General features: G+C 56.7%; 5 protein-coding genes across 5 annotated transcripts; 3 read left to right on the top strand and 2 right to left on the bottom strand.

The window, feature by feature from the left end:
* Positions 1-478: 478 nt before the first annotated feature.
* Positions 479-2,713, bottom strand: GUITHDRAFT_67657 (hypothetical protein; the record flags this gene model as incomplete). The annotated part of the gene is made up of 2 exons (XM_005836487.1): positions 479-2,374; positions 2,585-2,713. 2 exons carry the CDS (start codon positions 2,711-2,713, stop codon positions 479-481), a joined length of 2,025 nt encoding a protein of 674 aa, XP_005836544.1.
* A 1,650-nt stretch (positions 2,714-4,363) lies between these two features.
* GUITHDRAFT_67628 (hypothetical protein) lies at positions 4,364-5,014 on the top strand (the record flags this gene model as incomplete). The annotated part of the gene is made up of 2 exons (XM_005836486.1): positions 4,364-4,771; positions 4,895-5,014. Coding segments are annotated over 2 exons (528 nt in total), but the record flags the coding sequence as incomplete, so codon positions are not given.
* A 42-nt stretch (positions 5,015-5,056) lies between these two features.
* Positions 5,057-6,574, top strand: GUITHDRAFT_67655 (hypothetical protein; the record flags this gene model as incomplete). The annotated part of the gene is made up of 1 exon (XM_005836485.1): positions 5,057-6,574. One exon carries the CDS (start codon positions 5,057-5,059, stop codon positions 6,572-6,574), a length of 1,518 nt encoding a protein of 505 aa, XP_005836542.1.
* A 1,292-nt stretch (positions 6,575-7,866) lies between these two features.
* GUITHDRAFT_104525 (hypothetical protein) lies at positions 7,867-9,687 on the top strand (the record flags this gene model as incomplete). Its single annotated transcript, XM_005836484.1, has 2 exons — positions 7,867-9,408; positions 9,601-9,687. 2 exons carry the CDS (start codon positions 7,867-7,869, stop codon positions 9,685-9,687), a joined length of 1,629 nt encoding a protein of 542 aa, XP_005836541.1.
* A 193-nt stretch (positions 9,688-9,880) lies between these two features.
* GUITHDRAFT_104524 (hypothetical protein) lies at positions 9,881-10,867 on the bottom strand (the record flags this gene model as incomplete). The annotated part of the gene is made up of 6 exons (XM_005836483.1): positions 9,881-9,975; positions 10,027-10,087; positions 10,138-10,143; positions 10,212-10,319; positions 10,369-10,494; positions 10,592-10,867. 6 exons carry the CDS (start codon positions 10,865-10,867, stop codon positions 9,881-9,883), a joined length of 672 nt encoding a protein of 223 aa, XP_005836540.1.
* Between the last annotated feature and the right edge of the window lie 318 nt (positions 10,868-11,185).

Here is an 11,185-nt window from a genome sequence, read left to right as displayed (position 1 = left end):
CCTGTTCTCCTCCTCCCCATACTTCTCCTCAACCTGTTCTCCTCCTCCTCCTCCTCCTCCTCCACCACCACCACCGCCGCCCCCTTTCTCTCTTCCCCACCACCCTTCTCATCTCCCTCTCCCTTCCTCGCCCCCTCCTCTCCCCCTCCCTCTTTCCCCTTGGCTCCCTCCTTCTCGATGACATGAGAGGTTCAGGTTCGTCCGTTCAGTGCGCCCGTGTGGAAGCGAAGCAACTGACGGCAAAGTTGTAACAGAAAACAAATTGTTATGTTGTACTAGGTGAAGATGTGAAACTGAAAGAAATAGAAAACCAGAGGGAATACTCAAAACTCATACCATAAGTTCTTACGTTTACATGCCACTTGCTGCAGCAGGGTGTTCTCCTCCATGGCATGTCTTTCCTCTTCCTCGCTTACATCCCTTCCAAGTTTCTTTTCGTCGTTTATTCACATTGAAACACAATCAACTAGCGAAGCTCTTACATGTAGGCCTTGCACTCCTTGATCAAGTTCTCAGCAGTCATACCGAGCTCCTTCATCACGATGTCTCCGGGGGCAGAGAAGCCGAAGCGCTCAACGCTGACAACCTTGCCCTGGAGGCCGACGTACTGGTACCACATGCTGCCAACTCCAGCCTCCATGGCAACGCGCTTGGTGCAGGAGGGGGGGAGGACCTCGTCCTTGTAGGACTGGGGCTGCTTGTTGAAGATGTTCATGGAAGGAACGGAGACGACACGGATGCCATCGCCGAGAGCGTCGGCAGCGGCCATGGCGTGCTGAACCTCGGAACCAGCGGCGAGGATGATGAGCTTGAGGGCTCCGGTCTCCTTCTTGAGGACGTAGGCTCCCTTGAGAACTCCCTCACGGCGGGTCTGAGCTGGGACGGAGTCGAGGGTCTTAACGTTCTGGCGGGTGAGGATCAGAGCGGTGGGTCCGTCCTTCCTCTGCTGGGAGTGAACGTAGGCGCCGACGGTCTCCTCGGGATCAGCTGGGCGGATCACGTCGAGGTTGGGGATGACGCGGAGGGAGGCCGTGGTCTCGACGGGCTGATGGGTGGGACCGTCCTCGCCGACACCGATGGAGTCGTGGGTGAGGATGTAGGTGCAGGGAAGCTCGGCGAGGGAAGCGACGCGGATGCTTGCGCGCATGTAGTCGACGAAGACGAGGAAGGTAGCGCCGGAGGGGCGGTAGAGGCCGTGGAAGGCGATACCGTTCATGATGGCTCCCATAGCGTGCTCGCGGATTCCGAAGTAGAAGTTCTTGCCGGTGTAGGTCTTGTCGAAGCCCCTGCCGAAGTTTCCTCCGTTCTTGATGTAGTTCTTGTTGGATCCGTGAAGATCAGCAGAGCCGGAGAGGAACTGGGGGACGAGGTCGGAGATGTGGTTGATGACGATGGAACCAGCCTCACGGGTGGCGATGTCCTTGCCCTTGGAGATCTCGGGGATGGCCTTGAACATGTCCGCGGCGGAGGGAGTCTTCTTGGACTGGAGCATCTCGAGAAGCTTTGCCTTGTCAGCGTTGACAGACTTCCAGCTGTTGTAGGTCTGCTTCCAGGCGTCGTACTTGGAGCCAAGTCTCTTCTGGACACCCTCGAAGTACTTGTAGGTGTCCTGGGAGACCTGCCACGGCTCGGTAAGGCCGAGCTTCTTCTTGGCCTCGGCGACGTACTTGACGCCAGCCTCTCCGTGAGCAGCGTTGGTTCCGGCAACCTCATCGATACCCTTGCCGATGATGGTCTTGCAGACGAGAAGCTTGGGCTTTCCGTTCTTGGAAGAGCGGAACTTGTCGAGGGTGTTCTTGACAGCATTGATGTCATGTCCATCGATGGTAACGACCTCCCACCCGTAGGCAGTGTAGCGGGCGGCGGTGTCCTCAGACTGGGTGTACTCAGCCATCTTGTCGAGGGTCACGTCGTTAGAGTCGTAGACGATGATCAGGTTGTCGAGACCCTCGTGGGCGGCGAAGGCAGCGCCCTCAGCAGAGACTCCCTCCTGGAGGCAGCCGTCTCCGCAAAGAGCAACGGTCACCGAGTCGAAGAGTGTGTGGTCCTTGGTGTTGAACATAGCCTGCTCCATCTTCTGGGCAGCAGCGATACCGGCGGCGTTGACGACGCCCTGGCCGAGGGGGCCGGTGGTGGCCTCGATACCCGGGGTGTTGTGCTCGGAGTTGGGAAACTCGGGATGGCCGGGGGTCATCGAATGGTGCTGGCGGAAGTTCTTGACCTCGCTCATGGGGAGGTTGTAGCCGGAGATGTGGAGCCAGGAGTACAAGAACATGGATCCGTGGCCTCCACTGAGAACGAAACGATCGCGGTTGAGCCACTGGGGGTCCTTGGGGTTGTGCTGGAGGAAGTCCGAGTAAAGGACGGCTCCGATCTGCCCAGGATGTCAGCTAAGCACGAGCAGCACGACGCCGAGTGGGAGACAACATTCACAAGCACTACACAGAGAGAAAACAGAAAACTTGTTCCTCTCACACACAGCAACAAGCTCCACGCATGATTTCACGTAAGCGAGGACAGATCTCAGGTAAAGAAAAGCTGTCATAAATACGCGTCGCACCCAGACAACACGACAGCGACTCACCTCAGCACAGCCAAGGGGAAGACCAAGATGTCCAGACTTGGCGGCAGCGATCGAGTCCATGGCAAGACCTCTGGCCTCGTTGGCCGCACGGGTGAGGGCAGCAATGTCAACACCGGTGGCCGTCTGCATGCGCACCGAGGAGGCGGCGACAGGACGAGCCCTGCGTGCATCCACGGGAGTGCGGAGACGGGGGGCAGCAGCCTGCACTGGGGCTCTCACCCTGGTGGAGGGGAGGAAGGAAGACGGCGCGAAGGCCGCGGCGCCCGTCAAGCACGCAAGGAGCACGGCAGTGCGCATGGCGGGAGGGACGGCGAGTGCGTGGAGGGTGAGGGCTTATAAGGCCATAGGGGGGTACCTTCACCCCCCTTTGTGAAGGAAGAAAATAGGGTACTCTACGTTACTGTCTACCCACCTGGGCATACAAACGCAATCCTGTGTGAAAATGGGGGTACATAACTCTGACCTCCCTGCTCTCACTACCCCTGCCTGCCATGTATATTGTGGGGGTGGTCAACAAGAGAAGACGGGGGGCGGAATGGCACGGTGGGGTGGTATAGCGTTCTTTCATCAGACCGGTGAATACAAAAGGTTCCACTTGGGGTGGGGGTATGTACCCTACCCCCCTTAAGTAGCTCAATGTCCTTGTCAATTCCAGACGGCCTCCAAAGGACATCCACCCCACCCACCACTCAATTCAGACCCCCTACCCCACCCTGCACGCACTCTTGAGTGATCTCTTGGGCCAGTGGAGTACCCCACCTTTCTTCACGGTAGTACCCCCGTTTCACTATGGAAATGTACCCCTACTGGCATTCAATCGCGAGACTTGGCTCGAAAAAGGAGGTGTAGGGACTTTCCTTTAGAACCCCCACCCCACCCAGCCCCGCTCAGTTCACTATGTCCCGACAGGATACACCGGGCTCGACGACGTACTCCTTTGAATCTACCCCTCCGACCCACAGCCGCCTGGCACTCGTGACTGCCGGCGCAAGTTGTCACAGGCTGAGTCGCTTTGCTCAAAATTTAAAACTGTCGTCACTCACGTGACTCGGTCAACTTGGCAAGCAGTACGAGAGGCTAGATCGGATCAGACTCTCTGGGCCGGGTGGCCCCGGGCCGGCGGACAGGCGGGCTGCCCGGCCCGGCGCCTGAGAAGAGGGGCTGAATACGCGGCCGCGTTAGTACGCCTGGCTCACGACGCCGGTTTGGAGCGACGTATGATCATGGCATACCGGGCCTCGAGTCGGGCCGAAGGGGATGATGATCGAGCCGCTGAAGTCGCACCGTCTGCACCCCGGCCCGGTGACGCCACTGGCTCTGGCAGTGCCAGGCGGCTCGAGTCAAGTCTTTACTCAAAGTTAAGTTTCTCTTCAGTCAAGAGTCTCGCGTCGGCGCGGCCGGCGAACTGAATGGCCGTTGAAGGACTCGCGGGCCGCCGGGCCGGTCCCGGGCTGTCTGGCTCCGACCGTTAAGTTTTGGCAACACGGTTGGCCGTTACAAACAATGACTTCACGACGGTTATAGAGCCGGGCCGCCGCCGCCCGCCCTACTGCTCTTTGTGAACTGAGCCTACCAGTAGTGGATTGCGCTGCCTTATCCTTTCTCCGGTTGATTGGCTGAGGCGGATTCGTTTTAGGTATCAAGTTTGAACTATAAACCTGACAGAAAACAAATGTGTAGTACATTGTGAATCGGGTGAATCCTACCTAGATCCCATAGCTCTACATAAAATTCTCCACAATTTATCTTGCGATACACACCGCTGCCACTGCCGCTACCATGGCCAAAAGAGTTCGAGAGCTGGAGGAGGAGGAGACGAGTTCAGCTGTAGAGCAAGAGGCTAGGGGGGTACAAACAAAAGTCAAAAAAACAGACCAAGCCATCACTGCTGCAGAGCAAGAGATCAAGGGAGTAGTGGAAAAGATCAATGGAGTAGAGGACGAGATCAAGGGAGTAGTGGACGAGATCAAGGGAGTAGAGGACGAGATCAAGGGAGTAGTGGACGAGATCAAGGGAGTAGTGGAAAAGATCAATGGAGTCGAGGACGAGATCAAGGGAGTAGTGGAAAAGATCAATGGAGTCGAGGACGAGATCAAGGGAGTAGTGAAAAAGATCAATGGAGTAGACCAAACCATGGCTGATGTAGAGCAAGAGATCAGCCAGGCAGAAGACCCCAATATGAAGCCTGTCTTGATCATGAAGCAAACGAAGCTTGAAGGTGAAAAGCAACAGCTTGAAGGTGAAAAGCAACAGCTTGCGGCCAGAGAGAAACGGCTTCGAGGTGACAAGAAACAGCTTGGAGTTAGAGAGAGACATCTTCGAGTTAGAGAGAGACAGCTTCGAGATAAAGAGGCACAGCTTCGAGATAAAGAGGCAAAGCTTCGAGATAAAGAGGCAAAGCTTCGAGAGGAAATGAAGGAAAAGAAGCAGGCAGCCTTTACCTGGACAGAGTCAGAAGCTCGGCTTGACGGTATGGGGTTTTGCAAGGAGGAGAAATACTTCCGTCTAGATTGCTCTTACTTATGGGGCACAAATGTAAACAGCGGAGAGCATCTTCTTCTCTACTGCCGAAAAGCCTTCGTGGAGCAGTTCTGTTTCCTGCGAGAGCAAGTGCTAGAGCATGGTGCTCTTGGATGGATACAAGGCTCTCCAGGAACAGGGAAGACAACAACAACGCTTTCGTTTTGTATGACGCTGGATAGGAATGAGTGGAGCTTCAAATGCATCAGGCTGAAGGCCAGAAGCAACACTTGTGTCGTGGAGGTGACAGGCAACAAGAGAAGAACATGCTCATTCGCAAAGGAGTCTGAGGGGGAACAGATGACACTGTTGCTTGAAGGGTTGTCAGACGGCAAAAAGAGCCTCCTGGTGCTCGATGGCTACTTGACACACCAAGAATCTCACACGAGAGCTTTGGTAGCTTGTATAAGATGGCGGGATGCTGACAGGCAGAATCGACGTCTTGTGGTAGTGACGTCAATGGCTTCTCGAGGAAAGGCCTACGATGAAGAGGATCGAGAGATGGGGCTGAAGGAGCACATAGTTGCATCATGGAGGATCGATGAATATCTAGAGGCAGTGCAGTTTGACGAGTTTTACAGCAAGGTGGCTCCCACATTGGAGATGAATGTGACAGGAGAGGCTTTGGGTTTCAAGATGACTACACGGCCGAGATCGAAAGAAGAGCGAGTGAGACATAAGCACTACCTCGCAGGTGGGTCATGTCGGTACATGTTCGACATGACTGCGGCGGAGGTGCTTCGGTCCTTGGATCTTGCGCTTCAAAGTGCTCCAAACTTACAAGATCTTTTTCGGGGCCATGTAGGCGCTTCCTCGGGGGATATGACGAACAGGCTGATTGCTACTATGGTCACTCAGGAGAAGGTGGTCAGGTTTCCTGTGAGCAAGTACGTAGCCAGCAATCTTGCGGCGTCCGTGGGTGCGGTTGACATACTGAGAAGAATGTTGACTGCCTTTAGAGGCCCGCGAGCCATGCATAGGTATCTTTTGGAGATGCTCTTTTTCGAGAAAGTGAGAAGAGACCTGAGCATAACTTACCGTGGATCAAGCGAGCCTGAAGTTTTGAAAGCATGCAATCTCGTTGTAATCTTCGATCCGTCACAAGACACGGACTCTCTTCCCCACACGAGGGTGTGTCTCAAGCCTATCTGTGAATTTCAAGGTGGCTGGGATGCAATCATTGTAGATCAGGATGACAAGGTCGTGCAGTTTTTTCAGCTGACGGTTGCGAAGGATCACTCTCTCAAGCTCTCGTATTTCTTGACTGCTCTTAAGGCTCTGGGGATTCCTGCAGGTGAGATATGGACGATAAGGATCGTTTTTGTCGTCCCGCCGGAGGATGGAATGTTGTTCCGAATAGCCTCTGTCAAGGATGAAGGAGCGCTAGAGCAGTACATGTGGAAGAAAGGGGAGGAGCGGTCGATGGTCCAGGCGGCGAGTATTGATTTCAATCGAGGGTTCGTTGGTTAGTGATGGGTGGCGAATGAAGATGCCAGGAACTGCTCAGATGGCTGAAGATGTGAAGGAAGTAGACCACTCATAGCGTGCGTTGAGGCTGAGCCGTCATGCTCACGTACAAGGGGGGATGTGGATAATTTTACTCACAAAACTGATATACAATCCAAATTCACCTATGATTCATATGTTCTGAGTAGTACAGGCCATCACTGAAACCCATAACTTGATAGTAAAATGCGATCGCATCACCAGCCTCGCCTCTGCTCTTCCTCTGGGTCATGAGGCAGTGCAGGCGCCGCTGGGGGCTCTGAGTCTTCCGAAGCAGGGGCTGCAGGGGGAACTGACTCCAAGGCTGACTCGCTGACTCGGGTGGGTAGAGATCCACTGCATAGCTGCCGTGAGCCCGGGAAGAGCTTCAAGGCTGAGCTGGGGATAACTGCGCCCTGCTCAGAGGAAACTCTGCATCAACCGCCCTGTGACTGAAGGCTTGGGGGGGATACAGGGTGGCCCCCCCGCGAGCTGAAAGAGAGCAGGCGATGCGATCTCGCTGCTCGGACGTGCGCTATCAGCTCGTCGAGGTCAATATGCTCCACGATCAACCCGGGCCTGATGCAACCGCAGGAAGGAAGCTGGTAGGGGAGGAAGGACCAGATCCGGCTCGTCCGCGTGACGGACTCGGGTACCATCCAGCCGAGAGAACAAAGGACAGACGAGCGGCGCGGCTGGTCGTGCTGGAGACCCGGCCACTGCGTTCTCTTTGCGCAACTTGACTCGGGGTTGCGAAATCCCCAGGCCAGGTCGTCACCAGCTGGTCAGGCTGTGGCGGGAGTCAGGCCCGGTCAGGTCGGACGGTCACGCGCCAGGCCTCTGCGCTGCCCGGCCAGGCACTGCCCCGTGGGCCCGGCGGCCAGGCACTGGGCCCAGCACCGTCTGGGCCAGCAGCTGGGCCAGGCAGCCCGCAGCGGGGATGAGGTCCGCTCATCTAGTCAAGTTTGACAATGTCCGACTTCGGGGTGGAGATGGCGAAGGTTGAGATGCAGCTGAAGGCGACGAGGAGGAGGAGGGAGGAGGCAGAGAGGAGGAGGAGAGACGTAGAGCGAAGGATAGACACGGCGAGGAGGAGCGGAGAACGTGCGTTAGAGGAGAGGCAGGTTGCTCCGAGAGCTGAGGGCTGGAGGTTGAGAGGGCTGGAGGAAATCGCTATGTGGGTTGGAGAAGACGCAAGAGAGTACGCCTGTTGGGCTGAGTGGCACGGTCGAGGGATGATGGAGGAAGTCTCAGGCTCTGGGGAGGGAACTTCTACCATGGTCACCCCCTCCCCCCGCAAGAAGCGGATGATAGCCCTCGATGTCGGATACAGGACGGACCTCGAGTGGCTAGTCTGGACGACAAAGAAAATGGAGGATTCTCTGTCAAGGGCAGAGACCGTGACCGAGGAAGTTCCAGATGCTTCCATGCTGCAACTGGAAGAAACTCGCAGGAGCGTGATGGAGATGGCGAAATCTTTCAAACTGGCCCTGGACGCGCAAGCAAGGATGGAGGATGACTACCAGGTCGATGGCGACGATGCTCGAGGTAGGCTCCCTCTCACAACAACGGTAGCGCAAGGGAGAAGACAAGAGAGGAAACCTTCTTACCGGCCAGCAGACTCTGACTCGGGGTTGTCCTCCTGGGATGAGTCCGGTACCGAGGCAGAGACGGGGATAGTTTCGAGGGCATCGCATGCGACTCAGAGTCTGGAAGACGTGGACAGCTCGTTCGACTCTTCTTCCATGGAATCTCAACGTCGTACTCGCCCTCCGCAAGAGCTCGCCCTCTCCTCGCCCAGCAGCTGGGGTGACATGTCAAGGTCTGAGAGTTCGTTGAACCGCAGCTCCTCTACATCTGTTGTCACTTACACAAGCACGTTCACGGATGAAAGTACTCTCCCAACAACGAGCACGAGCACGAGCACGAGCACGAGCACGATCCAAGATCTGGCAGATACGCAGGAACTGATGCATCGACGGGCCATGGCCCGACAACAGCGAGCAAGGGGGGCAGGTGGGGAGGCAGCAGATGCCAGGCTGGTGTCTTCGACAGGCATCCCTCTCACCATCGGTTACATACCAGGCGTTGTACCCGTTGAGATGAGCAAAATGCTGCAGACCGACAGCGACAGGATGTTTGACAAGTTCCAGTCAAAGATCGACCGATCGCTGGCCCTCCACGAGAAGGTATCAATCTTGGACCAGCTGGACTCCGCGTACATGCAGACTCTCAACGACGAGACCATCACCCGCAGAGTTGACAAGAAGCCGCCGGGCACCATCACCCTGTTCCTGGACGGGAAGCACGAGAAGGTCAAGGTGAACACCGACGACATCCATGGGAGCGTCAGCGTACAGAGGGACGAGGACGGCATCCTCCACACGGTGTACAACCCAATCGGGCTGAGCGATCTGCAGAGGGGAGTGGCGCACGAGGACCTCCAGCTCTGCCCTCCCGAGATGCAGCGGGCGGTGAAGCTGCGGTCCGCGTTGCTGAGCCGCCGGGCGGTGGAGCTACGGCAGCTGGAGAAGTGGCTGGAGGAGGAGACGGCGGTGCTTGAGGTGATCAAGGAGGAGTTCAGGAAGGAGGTGGACAATACGAGGTATCTGACGAAGAAGCTGGTGGAGCTCGAGGAGACCATGAGGGAGAAGCCGCTGCAGCGGGAGAACATGAAGAAGCAGATCCAGCACGACATGTTCTTCTACCAAGAGGCCCTTCAGAGATGTCAGAGACAGCATGAGGAGGTGCAGGAGCAATCGAGGAAGACAGTCGAGATCAGAGAAAGATTCTGCGAAGTCAGGAAGATGCTCTTGCGGGTAAAGCGTCTCACGTTTCCCTCCCTCCTCTTGCCCCCTGTCCCCTCCTTTCGTCCATCCCCTCGCCCCTCCTCCCCGCCCTCCTCGCTCGTTCCCTCCATTTTTCTCTTCCTTTTCGTCTCCACGTCTGCATCGCCTCCTCCTCCTGCTGCTGCTGCTGCTGCTGCTGCTGCTGACGCATGCTCTTGTCAGAATGAGGCTGCCCATCACCGGGATATCGAGAGGATCAAGCAACATCTTCAGGACATCAAGAAGGGACAGAAGAAGCTTAGGCCTTGACTTCTTCTTTCACACAGTCCCTACCCTTCTCCTCCTTCTCCTCCTCCTCCTCCTCCTCCTCCTTTGCCTCCTCCTTCAGCTCCTCTTGCTGTTGTGTTGAACTATGCTCCATTCTTGTCCCGATCACAACAGGGCCCCAGGGTTTCCCCTCGTACCTTCTAGCCAGGTCAGCACGGTTGAAGGAGCAGATGTTTCAATACCTCTTCCTTGGGATCCCTGGCCTATCCAACGGGTTCAGGACGTGCCTGCGCGCTGCCTCCCCCTCCTCCTTGATCAACTCCTCCTCCTCTGCTAGCAAGACAGGAATCAGAATCCAGCTCGTCCTCAGCTCGACCTGACCTTTCGTCCCGAGCACAAAGAACTTGGCCCGCTGGTGAGCGCCTGTCGAAGAAGCTACGATCTTTGTGGACGCGGTCAGAGCAGAGGAGGGGCGGGAGGCGTCCTCATTACCTGCACCTGAGCAAGGATCATCAGCTTCAGAGGAGGAGGAGGAAAGGCAGAGAAGACAAGAAGCTCAGTATCACCATGACGGCTGCCGTCTTGGCTGTGAAGAGGAGCAGAGAGCTGTCGTCAAGCTCGGCTGAGCTCGTCGTGGAGGCATCGATGATCTCCTCCTCTCCTTGTTGGCAGACCTGCGCTACGTCACGACTCGTGAGCGCGCGCGGCCATAGGACGACCAACCTGAACTTCGTTGTGCTCCCTGCCCCACCTTCGAGACTTTCGCTTGAGAGGAAGGGATCTTTCTACCCTGCGGTAGACTTTTCTCCTGACTTCTCCCCTCAAGACTTTGTAAATCATCAACATGTCCTGTACGCATTCACTCTCTCTTCCTCCTCCTTCCCTCACCCTCCTCCGCCTCCGCCTCCTCCTCCTCCTCCCTCTCTCCCTCCCTCTCGCCCTTCACCTGCAGGTCCTGCATGGGAAGGGACGCACCGGGGGGCAGGGAGAGGACGGTCACGGAGAAGCTCCTTCCTCTGTACATCTCCACCGCGCTGCTGCTCCCGTCGGTGCCGCGCTGCTCCATGCCCAAGTCCTCGCTCGTGACCTCGTCCAGCACGTCGTGGATCGGCTGCAGGAGGGCGGAGCATCCCTTGACATGCAGGAGGGGGAGCGAGCCGCCCAAGGCGATCGCGCAGGCATCCATGAGCATGTCGACGCTGCTCTCGCTGGCAGTCTCCATCCTTTGCCTGCGCACGGAAGGGATGAGGAAGGGACGACAAGGGGACGGAACGATCGCCCTGCTCAGACTCGCTCCTTCCCACCAACAAGATCCTCTACATGCTGAGCCTGTTCCCTCTTCGATCATCATGCATGATCCCTCGCCGATGACTGTCTACGAGCTGACATGTTACGATCTCTTTCTCATCGTCAACACCTCAAAGTTCTTCTTTCCTTTCACGTCTGGGACCAACAACTGCTGCCTGCCTGCCTGCCTGCCTGCCTGCCTGCCTGCCTGCCTGCCTGCCTGCCTGCCTGCCTGCCTGCCTGCCTGATTCCC

This window comes from Guillardia theta (assembly GCF_000315625.1).
Source record: "Guillardia theta CCMP2712 unplaced genomic scaffold GUITHscaffold_17, whole genome shotgun sequence".
Taxonomy (NCBI): Eukaryota; class Cryptophyceae; order Pyrenomonadales; family Geminigeraceae; genus Guillardia; species Guillardia theta.
Note: the sequence above shows the minus strand (reverse complement) of the source record. Positions and strands in the feature narration are given on the sequence as shown.